Source organism: Coccinella septempunctata, chromosome 7 (genome assembly GCF_907165205.1).
Source record: "Coccinella septempunctata chromosome 7, icCocSept1.1, whole genome shotgun sequence".
Lineage (NCBI taxonomy): Eukaryota > Metazoa > Arthropoda > Insecta > Coleoptera > Coccinellidae > Coccinella > Coccinella septempunctata.
Window position 1 is genome coordinate 17,213,398 of NC_058195.1, and position 24,621 is coordinate 17,238,018.

General features: G+C 33.4%; 4 protein-coding genes across 10 annotated transcripts; 2 read left to right on the forward strand and 2 right to left on the reverse strand.

Moving 5' to 3' along the window:
* Positions 1–5: 5 nt before the first annotated feature.
* Positions 6–3,391, reverse strand: LOC123316457 (phosphatidylinositol-glycan biosynthesis class X protein-like). Of its 2 annotated transcripts, XM_044902530.1 has the most exons (6): positions 3,101–3,390; positions 1,779–2,091; positions 1,102–1,256; positions 822–966; positions 467–772; positions 6–185 (listed from the first exon to the last, which is right to left on the reverse strand). In XM_044902530.1, the coding sequence occupies exons 3-6, from the start codon at positions 1,230–1,232 to the stop codon at positions 24–26; spliced, it is 744 nt and encodes a 247-aa protein (XP_044758465.1). In that variant the 5' UTR covers positions 1,233–1,256; positions 1,779–2,091; positions 3,101–3,390; the 3' UTR covers positions 6–23. The 2 variants fall into 2 exon arrangements, with proteins under 2 accessions (XP_044758465.1, XP_044758466.1); XM_044902531.1 differs by lacking the exon at positions 1,779–2,091 and having other exon boundaries at positions 3,101–3,391.
* On the forward strand, positions 1,431–14,731 carry LOC123316456 (cytochrome b5-related protein-like). Of its 6 annotated transcripts, none has more exons than XM_044902528.1 (6): positions 1,431–1,487; positions 6,604–6,876; positions 10,859–11,250; positions 11,418–11,606; positions 11,666–11,884; positions 14,340–14,731. In XM_044902528.1, exons 2-6 carry the CDS (start codon positions 6,610–6,612, stop codon positions 14,647–14,649), a joined length of 1,377 nt encoding a protein of 458 aa, XP_044758463.1. In that variant the 5' UTR covers positions 1,431–1,487; positions 6,604–6,609; the 3' UTR covers positions 14,650–14,731. The 6 variants fall into 6 exon arrangements, with proteins under 6 accessions (XP_044758463.1, XP_044758461.1, XP_044758459.1 ...); XM_044902526.1 differs by lacking the exon at positions 1,431–1,487 and adding an exon at positions 1,512–1,715; XM_044902524.1 differs by lacking the exon at positions 1,431–1,487 and adding an exon at positions 3,851–4,015.
* Positions 14,732–16,886: 2,155 nt separating this feature from the next.
* LOC123317336 (pescadillo homolog) lies at positions 16,887–18,971 on the reverse strand. The gene is made up of 3 exons (XM_044903811.1): positions 18,811–18,971; positions 17,252–18,715; positions 16,887–17,175 (listed from the first exon to the last, which is right to left on the reverse strand). The coding sequence occupies exons 1-3, from the start codon at positions 18,832–18,834 to the stop codon at positions 16,921–16,923; spliced, it is 1,743 nt and encodes a 580-aa protein (XP_044759746.1). The 5' UTR covers positions 18,835–18,971; the 3' UTR covers positions 16,887–16,920.
* A 682-nt stretch (positions 18,972–19,653) lies between these two features.
* Positions 19,654–24,261, forward strand: LOC123317504 (cytochrome b5-related protein-like). The gene is made up of 5 exons (XM_044904074.1): positions 19,654–19,978; positions 22,881–23,272; positions 23,326–23,514; positions 23,572–23,778; positions 23,848–24,261. The coding sequence occupies exons 1-5, from the start codon at positions 19,739–19,741 to the stop codon at positions 24,158–24,160; spliced, it is 1,341 nt and encodes a 446-aa protein (XP_044760009.1). The 5' UTR covers positions 19,654–19,738; the 3' UTR covers positions 24,161–24,261.
* The last annotated feature ends 360 nt before the right edge of the window (positions 24,262–24,621 follow it).

Genomic DNA, 24,621 nt, shown 5'->3' on the forward strand with positions numbered 1-24,621 from the left:
AAGCAAAATGTGATATTGAGGTTTTATTCAATTTTTTGTACAAATAATGGTTTCTTAGAAAACATTGATAAAAGGGACAACACATATATGCAACCAAAACATCCTATCAATAGAGAAACTATTGACACTAAAGGATAATGATCCAGGTCTCCAACAGGAACTTGAACCTCGTCAATGTTGAATAGCTGAAATAAAACAAATAACATTTGTTAACCAGAAATAATGTTAACCAATGAGAAAATTGAGCGCTATTGGCCTAATCTAAACCACCTTTTTTCTAAAAGGGAAAGACTTCTTAATTTGGTTAACATCAACATAAACTATTATCTTCAGAGTGGTTCAAGGCCCAAGGGGAGGATTTACCTACTTGGTATATGAACTAAGACATTTTTTATCTCAAATAGGCTCCATCTTTCTGTATATCATCAACAATAACCCCTACAAGCTTAAGCGATAAAGTACTCACTGCTTTGTAGGTTAAATTCATCCACCTACATTTCTTCAGACTATTCAAGCCACAAGGTGCTAGTACCGATTTTCTACTACAAAACTTTTTCAGTTTTTGGGAACACCTAGCTAATAAATTGGGTTTAGGTAATGTAACTTTCGCATAGCCACCCGATATTTGGGCTCTTTGATATCTCAAATGGAATGGTAAAACAATAGGAACTTTGGTGTAATCATCAGTCTCAATGAATATGTTGACAGTGTGATTTGAGGCCTCATGTTCAATCTGTTCAACATCGACAAATCCATCAATCACAGCCTTAAGCTGAAATTGATGCTTTGAGTTTGAGCTATCTTAAGTTAATCATACGTACAATACCCATTCGCTGTAGATCAGATAATTGATCAGGATTGACAAATGCCCCCTGAGGCATATCTATTTGAACTATAAAACTACATTTGTACTCTGAAATGACATCCCTCACAGGCTTAGTAATTTCTAGTAACCATTTAAATTCTCTAAAATTGAGAAGACGTACATTAAGATATGAAGTATTACAACTAGCATAATATAGGACATTCGCTGAGAAGATGCATCATCTCAAAGCTTAGTTCCACTTTTAATAATATCTTTGTAAATCTCAATGTGCCTACCTATGAAAGCCTGTATTGTCAATAGTTTGAGTCAGAAGGACATCAAACGATAAGCAATCTGTATCACTTGCGATCAATTGTCCTATAGTTTTGAATAAAAGAACTATAAATATGGAATGTTTGATGTTCATCGTCTCTAACTCCTATCTTTCATCCTGAAAATATCATAATAATATCATTCATACAGATTTGATTTATTACAAATTTGAGGTTAGTTGATAATAACCTAAAAGAAGACCACTAATCATCACTTGTCATCACAGAATAAAGCGAAATATAAATTGATACGTTCTCTTTAAGTTTTTTGGACTCAATATCAGCGCGGTCGTTATTAAACTGTACTTAGTAACACTTAAGAAGTTAATGTGGAAAGTGGAAAACTCGAGGTATCAATTATTGCTTAATAGACATAAAAACTAACGCATAAAATAATTGGGAACATCTGATGGAAATTATTTTCGAATATGATCTATATAAACAATTTTATCAACAATTTATGCGCCATCACCTCATTTCGATTTCAGCCGAATAAAAGATAACAAGCACAATGCTCATCAAGTAGTAGTTTAAATTGTGAAATAATTATTATTCGAGTTATTTCCTATCATTAAAAGGTATGCCAGTTATTATATAGTTCACTTGATCTGAATTCTATTTTACATGCATGATATACTTACTGCGCTTATCCCATGTTGTCCAACTTCTTGTATAACAATAATAAAAGAAGTAAAACAACAAAACATAAGAAACTATCGATCTTATGAGGTCCTCTAGAAATGGTATAGAAGAAATAACAGAATGTATGTATTTAACTTTCATTTTGAATGTTCGAAATAAAATTTAATAAAGGCTGAACATAATTGTTAGGACTAGTCTCTACTAGAAGTAGAAACACACAAACAAAGATCAAGGTGGATGACAAAAGAATATCCTGCTTATTATCTCCAGGGTGGACGCAGGCGCAGCCATAGCCCCTTGTTAAGTAGGTACCTACTAGGATTAACTTTAGTCATAGTTGGACTATGTACTGGTCTCTTTTTTGAAGGACCCTTGAACAGACGGCGTGACCATTTTACTCAAGATAATAAATATTATTTGTAAAAAATGGGAAGTATCATCTGTTATTAAAGTGCTTATTATAATGTGATGAATCATCCATAATCATACTACAGATAGGCTTCTTTTTCAAACCTAAGATAGATACAACAATGGCGCGAACAACAATACGAAATAAAATTCTGAATACATTACGAAAAAATTTCGAATGAAGTAAAAACAAAAAATTAGAGATATTTCTCGTAACATTTCCAATTCAATGAAATATTATAGTATAGGTACAAATATTTGTGAAGATTAGTAATAAGAATAATAATTGCTTATAATTATTTATTGATTTGAACTAATTTCAACCTATAATATTTCTCATAATCACAAGGTGATGGAAAACTAATTTTTCTGGTTATGTCAAATAGTTTCTTCAATACTTTTTGTTGAGGACAAATTAAAGAATAATAAAAATATTCATAGAAATAATCAGCAACTTTCGTTTCTGAGCTTCACTTGTATATATTTATTCTATGATTTTTTAATTCTATCTCCCTAGTGCAACATATCTAACTCTTATTGTTTTCAAAATACTAAAGGAAATTTTTCCTTACTTTGATAACAATATACCCACTAGAAAAATAAAAATGCCGAAAACCATGCATTAACTGCATCTCAAAAAAGTCTCTGGAAGTGGGCAATTTTGGTTGTTTAGTGCATTAATCGTGCAACTGATACCAACGATAGAATATTTCCTTCCGTTTGAAAATTAGTGAAATAAACGAATGAAATGATAAGAAATTATAACTAATAACAATTATAGGTATACCTAATGATATTATAGTAAGAGATAAAAACGCTTTAAAATGAACTGGTCGTGAAATATCTACAATCTACAACAAAAAGTTGTTTCCTCGTTACATTTAATTTTAGCAACAACAAGGCATTTACTCACTTTTTGAAATTGCGAAATATATCTATAAGTATGATTCATTGCCGAAATCAAATCATCACTCGTAATACTTCTTGAATGAGATGCTCGCTGATGTTCGTAAGTCCAAAGTTGGAAAACAACCGATGTTTTTTCGTAAAATAATCTCACTGTAGATAAGAAACAAAGTCCAAAACAAAAAGTACTACAAATCGAGACATTCAGAAAAATATATACACAAGCTGTTGGATAATTTTGTCAGTTTCCGAACTTAGAAATCTGTTTTTCGGAATTTCACATCGAAATCAACATTCGGGTATTCGGGAAAAGTTGAAATGGATCCAGCCTCCGAATTTCAATGTTGACCGCGTGCAAAGTTCAAGGCTTCCATCAAAATCAAGTTCAGATAAAGATAAGTAGAAGTATATCCTGATGTGTTCGCATTATAAATAAATGATTTCCATACGTACTTGTACCTACTCATGTTTTTAGTACATGAAACCATCGGATTTTTATTACAACAGCGCAAATCTACCTCTCCCTCAACCTCATTTTACCATTTCGTTCGGTACAATTCGTCAACTTCAACTTCTAAGTCAAAGTCAACAACCAATTAAACTGAATCAAGGTTCCAATTGGTTTTTTCCTTACAAACTTGGTGATGAAGGCAAAAAAAAATATTGATCTTGCTTCTGAACAGGTTATTCGTACGAAATACGATCATAATTACTATGGGAGGAAGAGGATACTCCATTTGTATACATTTCGGTTTTAACTACAGTCGGGGTCGGAATTTTTGTGTTCATAATGAGTATCCGTTATGAAATCTAATGAATTTCAGATTTAGAAAGACAATTCATTTGAGTATTGACGATAAATTATACGTGAGGTGTTATTATTGCTATGTGTTGGACTGGAAGACTTTGACACGGCGAAAACGTAAGTTGTTATATTTTCTGAGAAAAATACTGAAAATTACTGCAAAATTTTCACCTTCTTCATCATATCCTGTTGTTCAATATACTGTCGAACATAAAAGTTATTTGACATGAAGAATGTGATGAGAAACTTTCGATCTCACTTCTGAAAAAGGGATATATGTACCTACTGTACAGGGTGGGCAAAATTCGTGATACCTGAACTACAACTTTTCAACCCAACGAAAAAGAGCAAAATGAATGTGCCATTCATCGTCTTCTTTCGAGAAACTAATAATGCCATCAACTGCATTTCTCTATCTTTTTTTGTTTTCGAGTTAAAGGCCAAAATTGAAATTTGGGCGATTTAAACTTTGGTCATTATCTCCGTTCCTGTTTGTGCTAGGAGGTTGAAATAAAAACATTACAGAGACACTTTTTTGATAGAAATCCAGTGGCGTACTATGATTTTTTCCAACAGGTATATTTGCTGAGGTATAACATAAAGTTGTATTTTTTCTCATGAAAACAGTCGTTTAAAATGACCTAGAAAGAAACGCAATTTTTTTCCGTTTCAGTAATATATCATACATCATACATCGCTTTCAGATTCGTTCAGATATTATGAAAAATATAGTTTGTATGTGAATTTTAAATGATTGAGTATTAAGTAGGCTGAATCACAGAATAACATGTCTCTACGCATGGTTTAATTATTATTTTGCGTTTGAATACTTGATTCAATCCTCCATGGTTTGATCTCTATCTATAATTCAGCGCACTTAATACTCTTCATTTTAAATTTAACATAGATACAAACTGTATTTTTCATAATATCTGAACGAATATTAAATAAATAATGATAAAAAATCATAGTAAGCCACTGGATTGCTATAAAAAAGTGTCTGTATAATGTTTTCATTTCAACATCCTAGCACAAACAGGAACGGAGATAATGACAAAAGTTGAAATCGCCCAAATTTGAATTTTGGCTTACAACTCGAAAACATAAGAAGATTTTGTCTTAAAAAGACAAAATGAATGGTGCAAATGGTAAAAAAGGTATAGTTCAGGTATCACCAATTGTGCCCACCCTGTACACATATGAATAAAAACCGAATTCAATTCAACTAATTTCATTAGTACAATCAGAATTTAAAATTCCGATTTTGAAGTCGGAATTTGCCGAAAAATATTTTTAGAATATTATGTGGCACTTCTACACCTTCGTAGTAATTTGCAGGTTTAAAAAAATTTAATTTAAACATTATTCTCTTAGACATAATAATAGGTAATATATGGATACATTACCTTACCTATTGATTGTGTAGTAATATATCCATTTCTTCATCTAACTTTCATCCAAAAATGTGAAGAAAGCATTGCCAATACTTATTATTAAACAACATTTAAAGCCTTCAATAACAATGTCTTATCATATCGATAACGGCATTATTTTATGAATCAAATTTTATCCGTCACAACTATACATCCATATTCTTCACGTTTGATGTATTTTCCAGTAATTGTAAACAATTAATAGGCCAGTTTTCTGGCTTTTTTCGGATGCTATTGCGTGGAAAAAATAATCAAAATTGACGACCATTTCTAACATCTCTCCTATAAAATTTCTAATGGACCTGAATATTTCCCATAACCTATAAGAAATGTGTAAAATCTGTTTTTTCCCTAAAAATTTTATGTTCTCGAAAATAGTTCCTCTTCAAGAATGAAAAGGAGTCGGTAGGTAGCTAGTAGTACCTATTTATTTTGTTCTGATTAAAAGATCTGATGGTACAAATCAGTTCCGCTTCTGTATACTTATTTATGAGGTTTTGATAATATAGCTAATGTGGGAAAATTCATTATCTGCCATTTAAATTTGGTTTCAATACTTTTTTGAATTATTCAGTTTCTGGATTCTAATGAATGGAATTTGCTATTCATAATTTTCAAGGGAAACGTTCATATTAAAAATCTTCTCTGTCCAATAGTGGTATCTCGACATTATCTAGAAGTTCTAGAAGTAAAAACTGTGAGTAAAATGAAGCGATTATTTCAATTTTTCAATTCAATTTAACTTTATTCATCATAAAGAAAATGTACATTTGGAAAAAAAAAAATTCACAAAATTGGGTTACAGAACCTGCAGTCTAAGCAAGCTTGTATACTGCCAAGTTCTGCATTTGGTCAATTTATTATAGTGGGATCAACAAAAGTTATTCAAATGCCGAAATATTCATGTGGTATGTCATTTTACTGTTTACCAAACTGCCTTATTCCATTTTTTCACTGTTGAGTAGAGGTAATTGCATACGATATTGAAAATTGTATTATTGCGTGATTGGCTTTTGAAGAAAAGAATATCTAGAGGTTTTCAAATTTGTAATGTGAAAAACCGACCATTGGCAAATTTTTTTTCCGACAAAAAACTTTATGCCTCTATAATATCCTCTTCCTCTTGAATATAGAAAGAAGACTTTTTCCTTCGATCGAACCATACAAAATTGAAGAAATACCCTAACCTGTGCCTCATATAACTGATTATTGAGAAAAAGTGAAAACTACCAATATTGGTCAACTCATTTGCGATAATTTTTATATTCACAGAAAAGCATGGAAGTTTACAAGAACTTCTTTCCTGATGTATCCAAAGATTTGCCTCGAAAGTCTGTGAAAGGCTTGTCACAAATCGGATCGAGTTTTGGGATAAAATATCCGACAAACAGGGACCACCCCCTTCATAGTGGTGACATTTGGTTGGCAGGCAAAAGGGCGGATGAGGGAGCAGAAGGCCTGTGGAGGATACACGACGAGTTGTACGACCTCACAGATTTCATCGACCAACATCCTGGCGGCAAAGAATGGCTGAGGATGACGAAGGTGAAGATTTCTTTATTAGGTATTTGAAAAATGCTGAAAATGTGGTATCCAAGGGGGTATCAGGGGATCATTGAAACTTTCATTATTTCGCGTGATTCACAATTATTTTGTTGAATCATTAAAGTGTATGTTAGATTCTTGTAACACTATACCTGGTCCACGACTTTGTGTTTCAAATTAATACTTCATGAAACAATAGAAATTCGATTGTCACTTAAATTAGGGTTCAGGTAAAGATTATAGAGTAGAAAGATAGGAAACGCCCTTATATCGCTAGTACTAAAAACCGACTACATTTTGGCCAGTGAAAACACATTTGACAATGAGATGGCGCTGAAAACGTATTATCAATGCAGAAAAACTGTTTAATAACAGTTTTCTGCTTTATAATTGAGGGGCGCGAAATTCGAATTATATTCCTTGTATTGAATTTCAATACTGACATTGTTGAGACAAGAAAACAAACATCATGAGCGACAAAACAAAAGGATGGTTTTGTTTTGTGACCAGGATGTTAGTTTTCATCTGAACATTGTTTGGAATCGATTGGTATCAATGAAATACGCGGTTGGATGTGATAAATTTTTATTTGAAATCAATAAAAATGTACAAAAATTTGAAATTAGGGTCAAGGAATAGACCTTTGACTAGGATACAAGAGTATATGGTTATCTGCTATAGGTACGTCAAAGGTGTTTTTTCTGTTAAAACGTTTTGAATTAATAAACTTAAACTTAGTTGAATTTGTACAATTCATATCATAAATTGATATGAACCAATATTCAATTTACCGTCATAGGATACACATTTCCGTTACTTACATAATAGCTGTATTCGGGTTCGGCTTTCGGACAGTCCGAGAATGGTTCTAGAACTGCGCAGAGAATTTTATACTAGGGCGCAACACTTTTGCGCAGTTTTAGAACAATTCTCGGACCGTACAAAAGTCGAACCCGAATACAGCCATTATTTACAACATTTTCAGAACCACAATTGAAAAAAACCTCACAGAGGTATTAAGCTGCATTCACAATCAATTCGCGGGCCGAAGTGCACTTCGGCACGAAATTTACCATTCGCAATAATCTTGGAACCAAATACTCAAATGAATCAAAAATGTAACTTATCAAAACATAAGCATCAGCATCATCCATAGCCGGCACGAAATTCCTTGCCGAAGTGATAGTTTGCAACTTGCAAGAAATTTTGTCTTGAATTTCATTGTGAATGGTAACAGAGAACGCCATCTTCTAAGCTTCCGTGCCGAAGTGCACTTCGGCCCGTGAATTGACTGTTATACAAGAACGTATTCAAGCCCGTCAGTATAATTTCTCCATTCTTTTTTATGATTTCTTCATGGTATGGTCTCTTTATGACACACTATACAAATGGATTAATGAATGAACAAAACTCTCACAGAAGGTTTCATAAAACTTTGACTTTTAATTTCCCCTAAATGAGCCCTTCATGCAAGGGGTGCTTCCTGCATACAACAATTTACGTGGATGAACAGTTCTCAATCGACTTGCAGTAAAATGTTCATTGCACATGGTGTAGTCAGTAGTGCTTGCAGGCCTTTACACCCTGAAAATTTAATCCACATCGTAGCACCGAAAATAAAAATCAATGAAAGACCGGGTCACATGTTACCAGTTTTAATATTTACATTCCCATTTTCCTTAGTAAAGTTCGTTTTATTTGATCCACAGTTTTTCACCATACAATAATTTTCGAACGATATTCTGAAGTTTTCGCCAAGAAATTAGACAAAAATTTCAATAATCAGCAACTAGAACGGGCTTGAAAAACAAAAGGCGATACGAGGTTGTCTATGTATACGAGAACCATATAAATATACAACGAGAACGAAAATATTCAAAATCTGTTTGATCAAAATGGCCATCTGACTCTGACATCTCGCAAAATTTCATATGTCCCTCGAATTAAAATTTTAACCAGTCTAAGGGCCTCAAAAACACATTTGAAACACAGATGGCGCTCACATCACTTTAGTCGCTTTGTTTCCTATATCTTTCTACTCTATAATCTTTGGGTTCAGGTTCATAAATCAGTTATTTATGAATTATCAGTATTACAAAATGATGAGAATATAGGCAGTGCTTATAAAAGTACTAAATGTAACAATGATCAAGATAATAGCATGAAGCAAAGATTATAGAGTAGAAAGATAGGAAACGAAGCGACTAGAGTGATGTGAGCGCCATCTGTGTTTCAAATGTGTTTTTAAGACTGGTTAAAATTTTAATTCGAGAGACATATGAAATTTTGCGAGATGTCAGAGTCATATGTCCATTTTGATCAAAGCGGTTTTGAATGTTTTGATTCTCGTATCCATAGACAACCTCGTATCGCCTTTTGTTTTTCGAGCTCGTTCTAGTTGCTGATTATTGAAATTGTTTTCTAATTTCTTGGCGAAAACCTCAGAATATCGTTCGAAAATTATTGTATGGTGAAGAAAATGGGAATGTAAGTATTAACTGGTAACCATGTGACTCGGTCATTCATTGATTTTTATTTTCAGTGCTACGAACTGGATACAATTTGAAGGGCGTAAAGGCGTTGCAAACACTACTGACTACACCATGTGCAATGAACATTTTACTGCAAGTCGATCGAGAACTGTTTATCCACGTGAATTGTTGTATGCAGGAAGCATCCCTTAATGAAGGGCTCATTTAGGGGAAATTATGACTTTTACACGTCCATTCAAAGATTATCAATTGCCTTCAATATATTCAGAAATGCAAAAGTTTTATGGATTTCGTTTTGGGAATCGGTTGACTGTCAAATTGTTGTTTGGAAAGTCAAAGTTTTATGAAACCTCCTGTGACTGTTCATTCGTCAATCAATTTGTATATTGTGTCATAAAGAGACCATACCATGAAGAAATCATGAAAAAGCATGAAGAAATTATACTGACGGGCTTGAATACAAGGCTTGTATACCTCTGTAAGGTTTTTTTCAATTGTGGTTCTGAAAATTTTGTAAATAATATGTAACTAACGGAAATATGTATCCTATGACGGTAAATTGAATATTGGTTCATATCTATTTCTGATATAAATTGTAAAAATTCAACTCAGTTTATTAATTCGAAACTTTTTCACAGAAAAAACACCTTTCACGTAACTATAGCAGATAACCATGTACTCTTGTATCCTAGTCAAAGCTCTATTCGTTATTCATTCATGAATTTTTGTAAATTCATTATAGATTGCAAATAAAAATTTATCACATCCAACAGCGTATTTCATTGATACCAATCGATTCCAAACAATGTTCAGATGAAAACTAACATCCTGGTCACAAAACAAAACCATCCTTTCGTTTTGTCGCTCAGGATGTTTGTTTTCTGGTCTCAACAAGGTCAATATTGAAATTGAATACAAGGAATAGAATTCGAATTTCGCGCCCCTCAATTATAAAAGAGAAAACTGTTATTAAACAGTTTTTCTGTATTGATAATACGTTTTCAGCGCCATCTCATTGTCAAATGTGTTTTCACTGGCCAAAATGTAGTCGGTTTTTAGTACTAGCGATATGAGGGCGTTTCCTATCTTTCTACTCTATAATCTTTGGCATGAAGGTAAAGGTTCCTATATTTCCATGGATAATAGATATATTATGATCACTTTTCTGTTAATTCGACGTCGAAAAACAAGTTCATATTAATTCAATTGTTTTACTATCTATGGTTAACGTATTTTGGGATTATTTCATCAACTAATACTTAATAATTTTTTGAAATTTATGCTTATGGCTCCAGTAGATGTTGAATGAATATCGCAGGATATTAAAAAAAAACGATGAAAGTTTCAATTGACTGCACTTGTAAACTTCCAGAGTAATTGCCTTGTTTATATTCAGATGCGGATCTCAAACAATCATCATTAATTTTAATGAGATCCAGATATGTGCAAAAAATGATCCTATAAAATCCAACTACGATATGTTTTTTCAGGGTACTGACATCACGGAAGCTTTCGAAACTTATCACATTCAGGAGACAGCTCAAAAAATCCTTCCGAAATACTTCGAGAGAAAAGCGAAAAGTGCTAGGAATTATCCTTTTACATTTCACGAAAACGGATTTTATAAGACGCTGAAAAAGAGGATACGTCAGGAGGTTGGCAAAATTCCCTCAAAATTCGCCAAACAATCCGAAATTATTGCAGATTCCTTATTCCTTTCGTATGTATTAACAGCTTGGTTAGCGACTTATAGCTTCAGTTTTTTGCTAGGATCTTTGTCAGGTGTTCTGTTGAGCTATACGTCTATAGCTGCTCATAATTTTTTTCACCAGAGGGATAACTTCAGGATGTATTATTTCGATTTCACCATGATGTCTTCCAGGTGAGTGTCTAATGTGGGAAAATTTAAGTAGCTTGTTCCAAAGTTCCAAGGAAGAGGTTTTTGATGATTCATTTTGAATGGTTCTATAACTTCTGTCAAAAAAACACTAATCTTTGGAAATTAAAAATAGGTTCTGAATAAAATAACTATATCAATTCTAATTTAAGGGAATGGAGAATTAGTCACGCCATCAGCCATCATCTGTACACAAACACTATATCCGACATGGAGATATCTTCAATAGAACCCTTTTTCCATTGGTTACCATATAAGAAGCACCCCTTATTGAAATATTTGTCTTGGTTCTATGGACCCATAGTGTATGTTTTCCTCTTTCTTGTATCATGGGTAAAAACGTAAGTATCTTTTGTTTTAATTCGATATTTATTTCAATCTTCAAGTTTTTTTTTTCCAGCCTCATCTCGAACATTTCAATGAATGGAGAAGTGCCATGGACAACGTTTCTGCCATTTTCAATTTTAGTGATGCAATACTTGGGCACTGACCAGAGTTTGTCCCGTTGTATTTTAATGTTTGCCTGGATAATTACAAGTGCGAGTTTTCATTTTGGAATAGTAGGCGTAAATGCTGGTCATCATCATCCGATGTTATTTCACGATGGAGACGCATCTAGGTAAATTACCATTGTTACTCGCTATTTGCTACGTATGTAAAATAGCGGCTCCAGGAATGATTTGGGGGGGGGGGGATAATTTTATGTCAACTTTCGACACGCGTCTTATCTGACGAAGTACTATTATGAGCTACTCAATTTTCCATATCGATACAGTTAAAATTTTCTCAGTGATTCACAGTGGCGGCGCAACAAAATATATATTTGAATATACAGGGTCAGGGGTCAGTCTTTGACTCGTACAAATATTTCAACAGTAGATTAATTCTTGAGGTCAACAGCAACACTTTTTTCTCATACTATTTTTTCCGATTCGGCCCTGATAAAAAGATATAGCCATTTTGAGTTTTCATAATATGAGCTGTGTCCCCCCCTGAAAAAACAAAATAACCTTCAGAATAACTAGCTAAAAATCTGTGACACTACACATCTGTGGATTTTAAACGGAGTTTTGTTCAGCCAAAGTAGGTACCCAATTTTTCAAATTTCACAGCCTACTTTTCAATTTTTGAGCAAATTACTGGAAAACGGCGCATTATACGAAAAAATATGCAGAATACAAATATTCATTAGATATAGCGATCAACTTAGTTTCCAGAGTTGGGATCTTTGAATTTTTATGGGTCGTTAAGATCATAATTGAATTTTGAATTTTTGAAGTATATATGTTTTCGAATTGACGGTGTTTATCCAAACAGGGGTACTGCACATGCAAATCTTTTAAGTAGATTTGAAGTTAATTCTCTAGAGCGACGGCGTACTTATTTAGGTATTCTGTTCCTGATGAAGATTTTATCCTCGGTAATTGATTGTCCCTACTTGCTTGCCCTTATAAATTTTCATGTTCCTAGACTACCCGTGCGAAATATGACCACATTTTACCTACCTTTTCCACGTTCTAATGTACTTCTTTTTTCGCCTCTGTATAGAATGTGTAGTGATTACATGTCCCATCAGGACATTATTGATATATTTCATTGCAATCCATCTGATGTAAAAAGGGCCATTTTTGGTTAAATTTATTTTTTTTTTTTATCGCGAGTGTGAGCTTTTTTCTCCAATGGAGTTTTTTTCAGCTCATGCTCTGCTTTGGGTATTATAAAGGTGCTTATTGTTTGTTTAGCTTAGTCACAAATTGTACACGAAGTTAAATTATCGTATCATTTTTTATTGTAAATTTCTCCCATTCTATAATTGGCCTAGGCTGTGGAATGGTGTATTACTTAAATAATGTGAAATTTGGAAGACACGTGGGTGATATATATCTTGTGTTCGAAAATGATTCATCAAATAAATGAAATAAGACTATAGAAATCAATTCATATTCGATAAAACCGTTTGTGAACTAAAATAACAAGGAAGGTTTAGCAGTCACAAGAGACACACATCAGTTATTTACAATTTATTCAGCAGCAAAGTTTCGGGAATTCTATTCCCCTTCCTCAGGGCGCTCAGGCTGAAAAATATAGGTACACATCAATTACTTATACGAAGCAGGAGACCAAAACTGCTGTTCTTCAGTTGTTCGAGGAGCGCTACAGGACCCTTATATTGGGGAATCATCTCCCATAGATATACCAGTGGTTACTCAGTAGAAAATTGAAAAAACGAAAAAAAAATTAAAAAAACTTCTGACATTGTAAAATTGTTAACGACAAAGAATCGCAAAACAATCAGGTTCATTGAACATCGCATATTCCAATCAGATTAAATAAATAAAATAGTTTTTAATAGCATACCACTTTCCATCTTGTGTTTTCCTGTTTTATATTCGAATGGATGAACCTGCAGACCGGTACGTCAGCCTATTTATTTTCACCGCACGATTTTTGAATTATTCAAATGAAAAAAATCATCCTTTTGCTTTATTCACAAGGTGAGCTGGTGTGATTTCTATTTCGGTTGTAGATTTCATGATTTGTTGTTATTATACAATGTGTAGAAGTATTATACCTATTGTGTTGTTCGGTTAAAATTTTGTTTTGGTCACATGTTTCGTATAATTACTTTATGTGTGTTTTTTAGCCTGAGGAAGGGCATATATAGAATTCCCGAAACTTTGCTGCTGAATAAATTGTAAACAACTTGTAATGATGATTCATTTTTCACGCAAAAATGCACCCTCATTTTAGAGAAATTCTGCCGTTTTAAATAATTTTTATTTAATTTTAATTTTTGAAAGGGAATTTTAGTTTTCAATTCAGGATTCCGACATCGGTCGAAACTGTTAACATTCCGCACCGTTTTTATGCCTTTTTTCAGTTCTGAAAAACGATGTCAGATTGTGAAAAACCTCCTGAATTGAGAGACAATCGAGTTTTTTTCTGCTGCTGCATGAGGCCCTCAAATAGCCCCTCGAGTTAGAGGGGACGTCGTAAATTGATATTGGATGTGAATAATGATGATGTCTACGTTGTACGTCCAACCATATTGAATAATATCCTTAAAATTTCAGACCGAAGGAAGAGATGGACTTCGGCGTCTTCCAAATGGACGCAGTTTCAGACAGAAGGGAAATAAACCGCTCTCCTTTTCTTGTTATAACTCACTTCGGAGATCATGCCCTTCACCATTTATTCCCAACCATAGATCACGGAAAACTCAAGTTTCTTTATCCCACTTTTATAAAAACATGTGAAGAGTTTGGAGTGGAATGGCGATGTAGTTCGCAGCTAGAGATGGTCAAAGGGCAATATCTTCAATTAACTCGCGATGTTAACGAATCCCAACCAAAGAGATTGAAGAAAATCGAAGTAGTGGACTGAATTTTGTTTGAACTTCTTCATCTCAACAATGTATACATGCGAACCTATTTATTGAGTAAATTGTTAAGTTTCAAATCAGGAATTTATGAATTTTTTCCTTCCAACTACCAGAACACTAAAATAAGTATAAGCCGATCTCACCTCCATTCCACAGGAGTATGCACACATAATTTTTTTTCCTAGCGACCCTCTCTACGGAGATACGGCCTCCTCATAGACTAATAAAGGATTAGTCTATGGGTGTCCTAAATGGACGCCACTGGATATCCATTTTACTAGAATAAATTTTGAACTACTTAATATAATTTAATGGAAATTTGATATACATAAGTAGTATGAGGACCTCTGAAAATACTGCATTTAAATTTTAATTAGTTTGTTTTAGTTTACCAGGGGTGGACTAGGTTGTTAAAGGTGTCTTCCTGGGCCAAAACTGCGTTGTTAAAGAATCTTTGTAATTTTGTCGGATTCAATAACATAAACTTAAACTTTCTGTTTCTTGAACAACTTTCGCATTGTGTTCTGTGTTTCGCATCAAACTTCATTGCATATAAGAAAAATTGAAATTCATGTTTTATTTTAATAGAAATAAAAGATTACTTTTTTATTATTTTTTGTTTTTCGGGAATGGTGCATTTTATCGACATTTAAAAAGAGTACCTTTTATTTGTTTGATGTTCAAGGTATTCAAATTTATTTTTTTCAACTCCTTATCAAATAGAGGGTGTAAAAAATGTAAGCATTAAAATGTAGGTACAACCCAAGGAGATCTCCTTGGTACAACCTAAGTCCGCCCCTGGGAAACTAAACAAGCTAAAAATTTGTGGGCAGTATTTTAAGAGTTCATTATTACTACTGTTTAACATATCAAATTTTCATTAAATTATATTAAGTTGTTTAAAATTTATTCCAGTAGGGAGGGCCGCTAGCCCTCCTACTACGCTAGCCATCTTTTTTTTTCTAGCTAGAAAAAAAAGATGGGAACTTATTTTTTTAATTTTTATCCGAATCCGGGAGATTTCCCGTACATCCTGTATACAATATTCCCCAAAGATCGATTCTTTGGGATATCAGATAAAATGTATATATATCATATGTTATCTTTTATGCAACACAATTATGAAGTATAAATCGTCTAAATGTTTATACTTTTTGAGCAAAGACAATAATTCATTAAAAATACTGATTGTCAAGTGACCTGAAATTTATTCGAAAAGTAGGTTGTCGGAATACAGATGCACAGTATAGAAGTATAGGTAGACACCAACTGGTGTCTATAGACAAAGAGTATCAATAATCAAAGTTGATACTCTTTGCTATAGATGCAGCATGCAGCTAATCATTAGGGATTTGTAAGAGGTTTCCCACCCACGACCATCATATTAAAAGGAAATAATAACCAATACATTATTTGCGATGCGGGGTTGGTATGTATATTTTTGAAAAATTGGTGATCATATCAACTAAGCTATGGAGGGTACCCTCCCTAAACTAAGCACTAAACAGTTTCACTAGTAAGTCGAAAAGGATGTCTGGTTAAACAGATAAATATTCAAGTCAAATGTTGCTAATATAGTAAAATGAAACCAATATTGCAGAAATGACTAAAACAATAAATAATTGGTCATATGGACCAAATTTTCATCGAAAATGTGTTCGTACAAATATACATGCAGCTTTTCATCAGTGATTCATAGCAGTTACCCATGACCACCATATTATAGGGTATACTTTATTTGCGATATGAGATTCTCGAAAGATTTGGTGAAGATTGTGAAAAATGCGAAATAATCCCCAACCACTTATATCAACTAAGCATTAAAACAAGTTCATTAAGTCAAATTAGATGTGGAAGCCTGGTTTGCACAATAAACTTCCAGCTCACATGATATAATAACAGTGTTATTATAATGTGCAAGTCACACACAATACTTTCATCATTTCTGTAATGCTCATTCATATTTCCTTATTTTATCTTTTGGATATTTAAAGGGGTCTACTAGTCTGGGTTCCATATATGTAATATACATTAGGATTAGGTATTCAATGATTTTTTGTGAGCAAAAGATTTTACAAAAAGTGGTTATATGATCAGAATTCAAGTTGAACAAAAAAATTACTTTCCATACTTAGATTGTCTTAAATTCCTGAAATGATATGTGAAGAAACTTGAGGGATGAATAATCAGTTAATCAGTTGAGGCACTCTGTTTCACAAATTTGGAAATGAAAAAACCATTTATACTTTTGGAGAATCTCTTTAATCATATGTTCAGTTAGATACACTTTTATTTTTCTTTGTAGCCTTCTTCTCAGCAGCAGTTGCTTCTTCATGTAGACGCCTTTTTTTACGTAATAGCCAGATTTCCTTCTTCCTTTTACGTTTTCCTTCCATCATGCTCTTATATAGACGTTTATGCTTATTTTTGACCATTTTCTCACGTAAACGATACTCCTGCCTTGCTTCTCTACTCTGTTTCAGAGGATCCTCTTTGTATAATTGACCAGGTGTGACTGATAACTTCCTCTGTAAAAAAGAATTACAATTAGTCACGTATGATATATGCACTTATGGATATTGATAAGAGAGGGATTCAACTAACCTTCTTGGGAGCACTTCCTTCTTGCTGATCTTCAGTTTCTGACTCGGCTTTATCATCTACATTAGATTCATCTTTGTTTACAATTTCCTCTTCCTCTTCTTCTGAACTGCTTTCTACTTCTTGGTTATCTTTGTTGTGTAATTTTTCCCATAGCGAAGGGTCATTTAAAGCTCTTTCTTCTTGTGGTATGTAAACATCAGTGTAACCTTCATTAGTAAATGGTGATAAATGGGGCGGCAGTGTTTCACCCATAAAGTATTGGTTCACTGGCATTAATTGACGTCTGTTTATACTGTCAAAAACCCATTGAGGTTGCACATAATATCTTGAAATGTACTGTTTATCCATGGAAGGCCTATCAACAATTTGATGGGTGATAGATTCATCATTCTCATCGAATGTAGCACCAACAAAAAGTAATTTATCCCAGGACACCTCACCCCCGAAACATCTGATCATAAAAACTAATGGCTCTCTAGGAACTTCTCTATTCACAAAAATTTTCAAGCCCTTGAATAATGTTTTCAAGTTCTTCAAACTTTCAGCTTCCTTCTTAATTTCCATCATCTTTTCTGGATCATCCTCGTTTGAGAAATCATCTATCTCCACTTCTTCTTCCACAACTTCACTAGATATTTTAGCGATGCTACAGTTTAGAGCAGCAATTCTTTCAGCAACGAAAACATCTTCATCTACAAGCTGCTTTTCAACATTGTTTGGGGCAACAGAGGGAAATTTAGGTGGATAATGTAAATTCAAAGTGTGATATAACCTGAAGTTAACAAAGCCTAACATGACTGTATAAAATTCAACAAATATGGACATTAGTTTGAAGTCCACATCAGTACGATTTTGAGGTTCAAAAGAGAAATGATGAGGAACAATCCATGTTACCTTCTGTCCTTTGATTTCAGCCTGGAAATAATATCCCTTAATAGATACAAACACTTTCCTCAAGGCCTTAGCTTCAATCACATAGTGCATAAATTCAGTTGTTAATCTTTGGCACAACTGAGACTGATCTCTAGGTATATGTGGCATCGAAGGGAATGTACTGAATAAAAAGCATAATGTCAAGCAATCATCAAGATCTCTCAGAGCATCAATGAATGTCGGATATCTTTCTTTGACAATATGGTCCAACTTCAATGTGGGATAGTTATTGTTGAATTTATGGATCTTCTCATAATCTTTCAATGCCCTAGCTTTAGCAATTTTTCGACTATTTGTTTTGATGTCTCTTAATTTCCATACTATTGGTTCATGTAGTAAAAATTGTATATCTTTAAGGCTATACAGAGTCTTTACACCTGTGTCCCCCTTTTGCGCTTTCTTACGATTCCTGGGTTCTCTTGGGTATATACCTTTCAAAATACAAAGTCTTCGGAATTCTCTCAGGGACACTTGTAGTTTACGTAATGCTGCCCTTCTGGTTATGTATTTTGAAGCCTCTCCAGTAGAATACTGAAACAATGTGCGATTAGTAAGCATACATAACAAAGTCAAATCAATTAATACAAAGTTAGTGAATAATAATAATTGCTGTAAAATAAAATTACCTTTTTAACTTTTTTGGATACCATTTTGATGGTAAATGATTGCCCTTCTGGGCCACAAATCACGTGTGAGTAAAATTTGTTTAGGTTAAGTTTATCGCGCTTATGTCAAAAGTCAAAATATTGGTTATAATCATAAATCATAGAATGGCAGCTCCACAGATTACAGAGTAGGGCAGTTCTTTTTGTCAATAAAGTAATCTTCTTCTTTTATCCATTCTCTGAGCTGAAAGAAAAATAAAAAATTAATCAGTTAAATTACTCTAGGTACTAATATAAGTGTTGTACCCTTCTTCTAAAAAAAGTTTCTCCTTTCAAAATGTTTTTGAATATTGAAACGCGAAAATTGCCAATTTTATAATTTTGAGAGTGGTTCTTGGTTTAAATAGATTCTTCTGGTACAAGTTTTATTCAGTCTACTTTATAATGAATAAATAAAATAATAATAATAATAAAACTTGTGCTGTACTAACTTCGTTCAATAGCGACGTGTAGCAGGAGGATATCAGTAAAACAAATAATAAAATTAATTCTTAAAAATTTTTGTTTACTTAATATTGGAAGTGGTTCCAATAAAAATATTAATATAAAATTAATATGTTAATAAATAAGTATTCACGACTTCATTTTTTAAATTAGGCAGTAAAAAAAACCATTTCAAAAGTTCAAAATAGCCTAAAGAATCGTGTGAAAATGTTCTTTTGAAGAATTCTGAAAATGTTCCAATGGATACATACTGATAGACAGAATCTTGGCATGAACCTTAAAACAGTTTATCATCGATAAATGGAATCTAAATAATTTCATTATTTTCCATTCGTATGCTGATAACAATTGTTATTGATTCATTGATGTTGCACAAATTCAGATTGCTTGTAAACAGTGATCAGTTATTAGGTTCTGTTTTTCACGCACAGTATTGTGATTGAAAATGGCGCCAAGGGATGATTCCCTGTATTACGAAAAGAGGGGAAAAAAGTTGGTGTCAACTGTAGGTTTGAACTATTTCAATAAAAGGGAACACTTGTTGCTTTCTGGTGACGAATGGTTGGAGGGAAAAAGGAATGATGATGACCTTGCAGGTCTTTGGAGGATACACGATAGAGTTTACGATTTGGATAGTTTCATCAAGAAACATCCAGGAGGACCAGAATGGATTGCAATGACCAAGGTATTTTTTATCATTTTATCGAAGTATTATAAATTTTCCAAATCTTATTGTTTGGATTCTGTGGAGGTATTCTCTCTTTTTCACTATCACCTATTGGTTATGACGTTGCTATAAGTATATAGTATGATTTATTAAAAGAGAAATAATAATGTGGAATACGCCGACATTTCCTTTTTTCTTAGTTGATTTATGTTATTCAGATATTACTTTTATCTGCGTTTTTTGTCATTTTTGTTCCCCCAAATAAATGATGATTAGGCACCGATATTAGAAGGAACAGTGCATTAATAAAGTAAGAGTCCCCTGAATCAAGCTTATTTTTTTAACATAAGTGTTCCTATAGTTTAAAATCATGATATAAAAATAAAATAAATAATATAATACATGTAATATTCAATTTGATAAATGAAGAACTTAATTATCATCAATCAATGTTATTATGAAGGGTTACGAAAGTTTGACAGAACTGTCAATTATTTCAAAATATCAAAAAATTTCTTGAATAAAGGTTAAAAATTTAGGTATACCTATATGTCGTGATAAATTGTGTATTATCATTTATTTTGATTATATTTTTGATTGTTACCAACATTCTTCAGTTTCTCAGATATCATGAAATGTTTTCAGTTGCTAAACACAAAATAAATTTCAAGAAACAAAACGTATATAGGTACCTATAAGAAATCATGGCAAACGGCCAATTTTCCAAGAAGTATCTGAAATGTCCCTCATTTGCTATTCCTCAATGATACAAACTCGGATACAAATTATCGTAAAAATGTTTCTTGTTACTTTTGAAGCGCCGCTTTCTTTACAACATTCGTATGAGAAATTTTTCGATAACCCTTGTATATTTTGAAATAATCGAACTTCTGGTAAATTTTCCTAACTGCCTATACAGGGTGTTTTCAAAGGTGAAGCTTTTTGTTGACATGAGGTAAAACTCATCAAAATAATAAGTCGTTTAACCAAAAATTGTCCATACAAAAAATCCAAGATGGCTTAGATAAATCCCCTAGAAGTTCGACAAAATTTCATTGAATTTCAAGTACGGGACTGTGGAAGGTGACTCCGGCATCGCAAAAACATATGGCGGGACAAGGAATGAGGAATGGTTCAGTACCAAGTTCATCGGATTAGATGCATCAGGTCACTTTTGAGAGAATCATAATTGTTGTATCGTGCAATTTAGGGTGAAAAAAAATGTAGAAAATCGAGGCAGTTTCTTGAAAGTGCTTATGTTAGTTATGTTGAAAAAGTGCTATGATGTTTCCCCATTTCTTCTCATTTTTACGACGATTGTTTTGGAATGTTGGAACAACAATTATTCGTGAATAATTTAGACGAGTTTTATTGGTGAGATTTTGAAGTATTATTCTATTTTTTACACTTGTGTCCTAAGTCTCTTCTGTCAGTTGGTATCAAAATGAGCCATTTCATAAAATCGTGAAGTTACTAAATTAGAAAACAATTCGTCAATCTTAAGTTTCCATTTTCATTACCACGTAAATATGGAACGAGCCAATATCCTAAACCAAACCACATGGTCGAATCAGGAGATAAGTTTTTTACCACTGCTTCGCGATAATTCATCTAACAAACGGTCTAGGGTCGCATTAGGATATACTTCAGTAATCATTGAAATTTTTTTCAACTTTGTCATTTTGAAAGTTTTGTATAGGTGATTTTTGGTGAAACGTTTCATTTTGACCAGTTCTACCTTTTGTTGAAAAAAAAGCCTCACCTTTAAATACACCCTGTATATGCTAATTGAAAAACTTTCCCAAGCATCGGGACTTGGGAGAATGAGGTTTTAACTGATAAAAATTTCTTTACCAATAAAGGAAATTAAGCAGTCGACTATAGTTTCACAGTTTTAATTAAAATTTCGTCGACATGCATGTTTCGGGTTTCATCGCATTTATCAAAAGAGTGATAAGCGAGGAATCAATTTCGAAAAAAATAAAAAAATTTATTATTGTAGTGTTGATTTTATGATTATCTCTAAATCATGTTACTTCTCAGTACATGAACATTTTTCATCCACACCCAAAAAAGTTACCTTGAGACTTGAGTGAAGATCTGTGCGTAGATACTTAAATCTATTGCACAAAGAGATTTTGGGGTGTGTAACTTAGAAGGGGTAGGCCAACCCATATAGAACTATAAAGATTCAAGGTAATACACCATATTTGAATCGATGTTGCCGATACTTGATGAAAATCTAAATTTGGGCTGAAAACAGTCATATGGTTTTCATTGTTGTTTCTGTTGCTTATTTATTTACTTATTTGCTATAACATAAGCAGCACATGGCAAACAACAAAGAGCATGAACACAAGTCAATTCAAGAGTTCACTTATTTTTCTCTTAAACTGGCTAAGGTTGTAATAACAACCATAGTCTCTGTTTACAACTGAAAAAATCTAAATTTTAACCAACTTTGTTAACAAAAATGGGACATCTGACCATATTAGTGTTTTTTTTATAATTTGTACTCGATCTTGAACAGCAAGCAAATTTGTATGTCTTGTTCTCCTTGCGGATATATTAAGTTTAACAAGAGATGAAAGTTCAGGTGAATAAACATCACCATTGACTAACTTGAAGAAGAAAAAAAGATCATGCATGAGTCCCCTAGATTCCAAAGAAGACAGGTTCAAACTGAGAGGTAATAAATGATAGTCTCTCATTTCCCTATTAATACCACGTTTGAAGGCTATAAAATGCACGACATACGTGTTTCAGTATCACATTAACATCTTCAGGTGGGTGAAGGTGAACCATACTTTGAGCTATCAATTCATCTCTATTTTTTGGTAGTTAGAAGTTAGGTCCAGAAATTTCTTCCTGGTAATGTTGCTTTCATTGAGTATACTTCGAAGAATTAATTCCATTCTAGGGTACCGATATCACAGAAGCATTCGAAGCCCATCATATAAAAGGAGTAGCAGAACAACTACTTTCTAGATATTTCGTCAAAGAAGCTGCAACACCAAGAAAAAGCCCTTTCAAATTCGATGACAAGGGTTTCTACAGAACCTTGAAGAGAAGAATAGCTAACGAACTTCCATATATCCCAAAATATGTTGCCCAACAGTCCAAATTACTCGCTGACATTATCGTATCAACATATCTGATCTTGTTCATCGTAGCAGCTTACTATGAGAATTATTATATTGGCGTTCTCGCTGGATATTTTCTGACGCTCACTGTCAACATAAGCCACAATTTTATCCACCAGAGGAACAACTTCAGAATGTACTATATGGATTTATCCATGATGTCATCAAGGTAATCTTTCGAATGTGTCGGTTTGAAGATGATTAACAGAATTTGTATTGCAGGGAATTCAGAATAAGTCATGCCTTAAGCCACCATTTATTCCCCAACACTATCCATGATCTGGAGATCAGCATGTATGAACCAGTCATCTATTTGATGCCGCAGACTAAATCGCCTGTAGAAAAATACGTGTCATGGCTATATGCTCTTCTATTGTTTCCAATACTTTCGTTCAAGGCCTACATATTCCCGTAATTATTGAAATATATCTAGATTTTCGAAATTATTGAACGCATTCAATATTACAGGTTGATATTACAGAGAAAAATTGACATTCACACAGTTTTACCCTGGGTACCAGTTTTTACCACCTTACTTATTACTAGACAAGATTATTGGATTGTTCTTAAGATGTTTGTGTGGATAATCACGTGGAGTAGTTTTATTTTCCAATTAATTGGTAAAACTGCTGCTCACCATCATCCAGATATTTTCCATGACGGGGATACAGCAAGGTTGGTATTAGTAATTGTTTGAAATGGTGATTGTCTCAAAAACGAACAAGATTACAATTTTTTTCGCAGACCTTCCGAGGAATTGGATTTTGGTGTTCATCAATTGGATGCTGTGGGTGACAGACCAAATATGCGAGGATCGCTTATATTGGTGCTCACAAACTTTGGCGATCATGCACTTCACCATCTTTTTCCAACGTTAGATCATAGCGTTCTCGATTACCTATATCCGATATTTCTACAGACCTGCCTGGATTTTGGAGTGGAATGGAAACTGTTCACATCAGGCGAACTCCTGAAGGGTGCTGCTCAGCAATTGATGAGGGAACCGAATAAAACAGTGCCTCAACCCTTGAAGAGAAGAGTTTTAGAAGGAGAATGATACCTAAGCGGTATATTGCATTTTATTATTACCTATTACCTACTATGTGTAGATTTTTAGAAGTAACTTTTGTATTGAATAAAAAATTATTGATATCTGTACAGCACTGTTTTATTCTGTAAATCCTTTTTAGAATACGGGATGGTTAATTTGTTACAAGGAAGAAAATTCAACAATCTGGTATTTTAGATATTCTGGAATGTCGCTGAATAACTCCTTCATCTTACGGTATGTTTAATTCCTCCGTTAGGGTAATGTAATAATAATAATGTAATAATGTGGAAAATCCTATCGGGGGTTGCACTACCCAGGGCCTCCGCCAGACATTTCGCCGCCCCGGCAAAATAAAATTTCGCCTCCCCTGCAAAATGATATTTTGCCACCTTGCTGGGACTATATTGAGTTTATGTACAGCATTCTTAATGGAATATTGTACAGCATGTTCAAAATGTAGATATTCA

Coding starts and splice junctions, on each gene's coding strand:
- LOC123316457 (XM_044902531.1), bottom strand. CDS start 1,232: ATGAACATCAAACATTCCATATTTATAGTTCTTTTATTCAAAACTATA. Junction 967..1,101: donor GACAATACAGGCTTTCATAG/GTAGGCACATTG, acceptor TCTCAATTTTAG/AGAATTTAAATGGTTACTAG. Junction 773..821: donor ATCTACAGCGAATGGGTATT/GTACGTATGATT, acceptor CATCAATTTCAG/CTTAAGGCTGTGATTGATGG.
- LOC123316456 (XM_044902528.1), top strand. CDS start 6,610: ATGGAAGTTTACAAGAACTTCTTTCCTGATGTATCCAAAGATTTGCCT. Junction 11,251..11,417: donor TTCACCATGATGTCTTCCAG/GTGAGTGTCTAA, acceptor TTCTAATTTAAG/GGAATGGAGAATTAGTCACG. Junction 11,885..14,339: donor CACGATGGAGACGCATCTAG/GTAAATTACCAT, acceptor TTAAAATTTCAG/ACCGAAGGAAGAGATGGACT.
- LOC123317336 (XM_044903811.1), bottom strand. CDS start 18,834: ATGGTATCCAAAAAAGTTAAAAAG. Junction 18,716..18,810: donor TATCCAAAAAAGTTAAAAAG/GTAATTTTATTT, acceptor ACATTGTTTCAG/TATTCTACTGGAGAGGCTTC. Junction 17,176..17,251: donor AAGGAAGTGCTCCCAAGAAG/GTTAGTTGAATC, acceptor TCTTTTTTACAG/AGGAAGTTATCAGTCACACC.
- LOC123317504 (XM_044904074.1), top strand. CDS start 19,739: ATGGCGCCAAGGGATGATTCCCTGTATTACGAAAAGAGGGGAAAAAAG. Junction 23,273..23,325: donor TTATCCATGATGTCATCAAG/GTAATCTTTCGA, acceptor TTTGTATTGCAG/GGAATTCAGAATAAGTCATG. Junction 23,515..23,571: donor TTCAAGGCCTACATATTCCC/GTAATTATTGAA, acceptor TCAATATTACAG/GTTGATATTACAGAGAAAAA.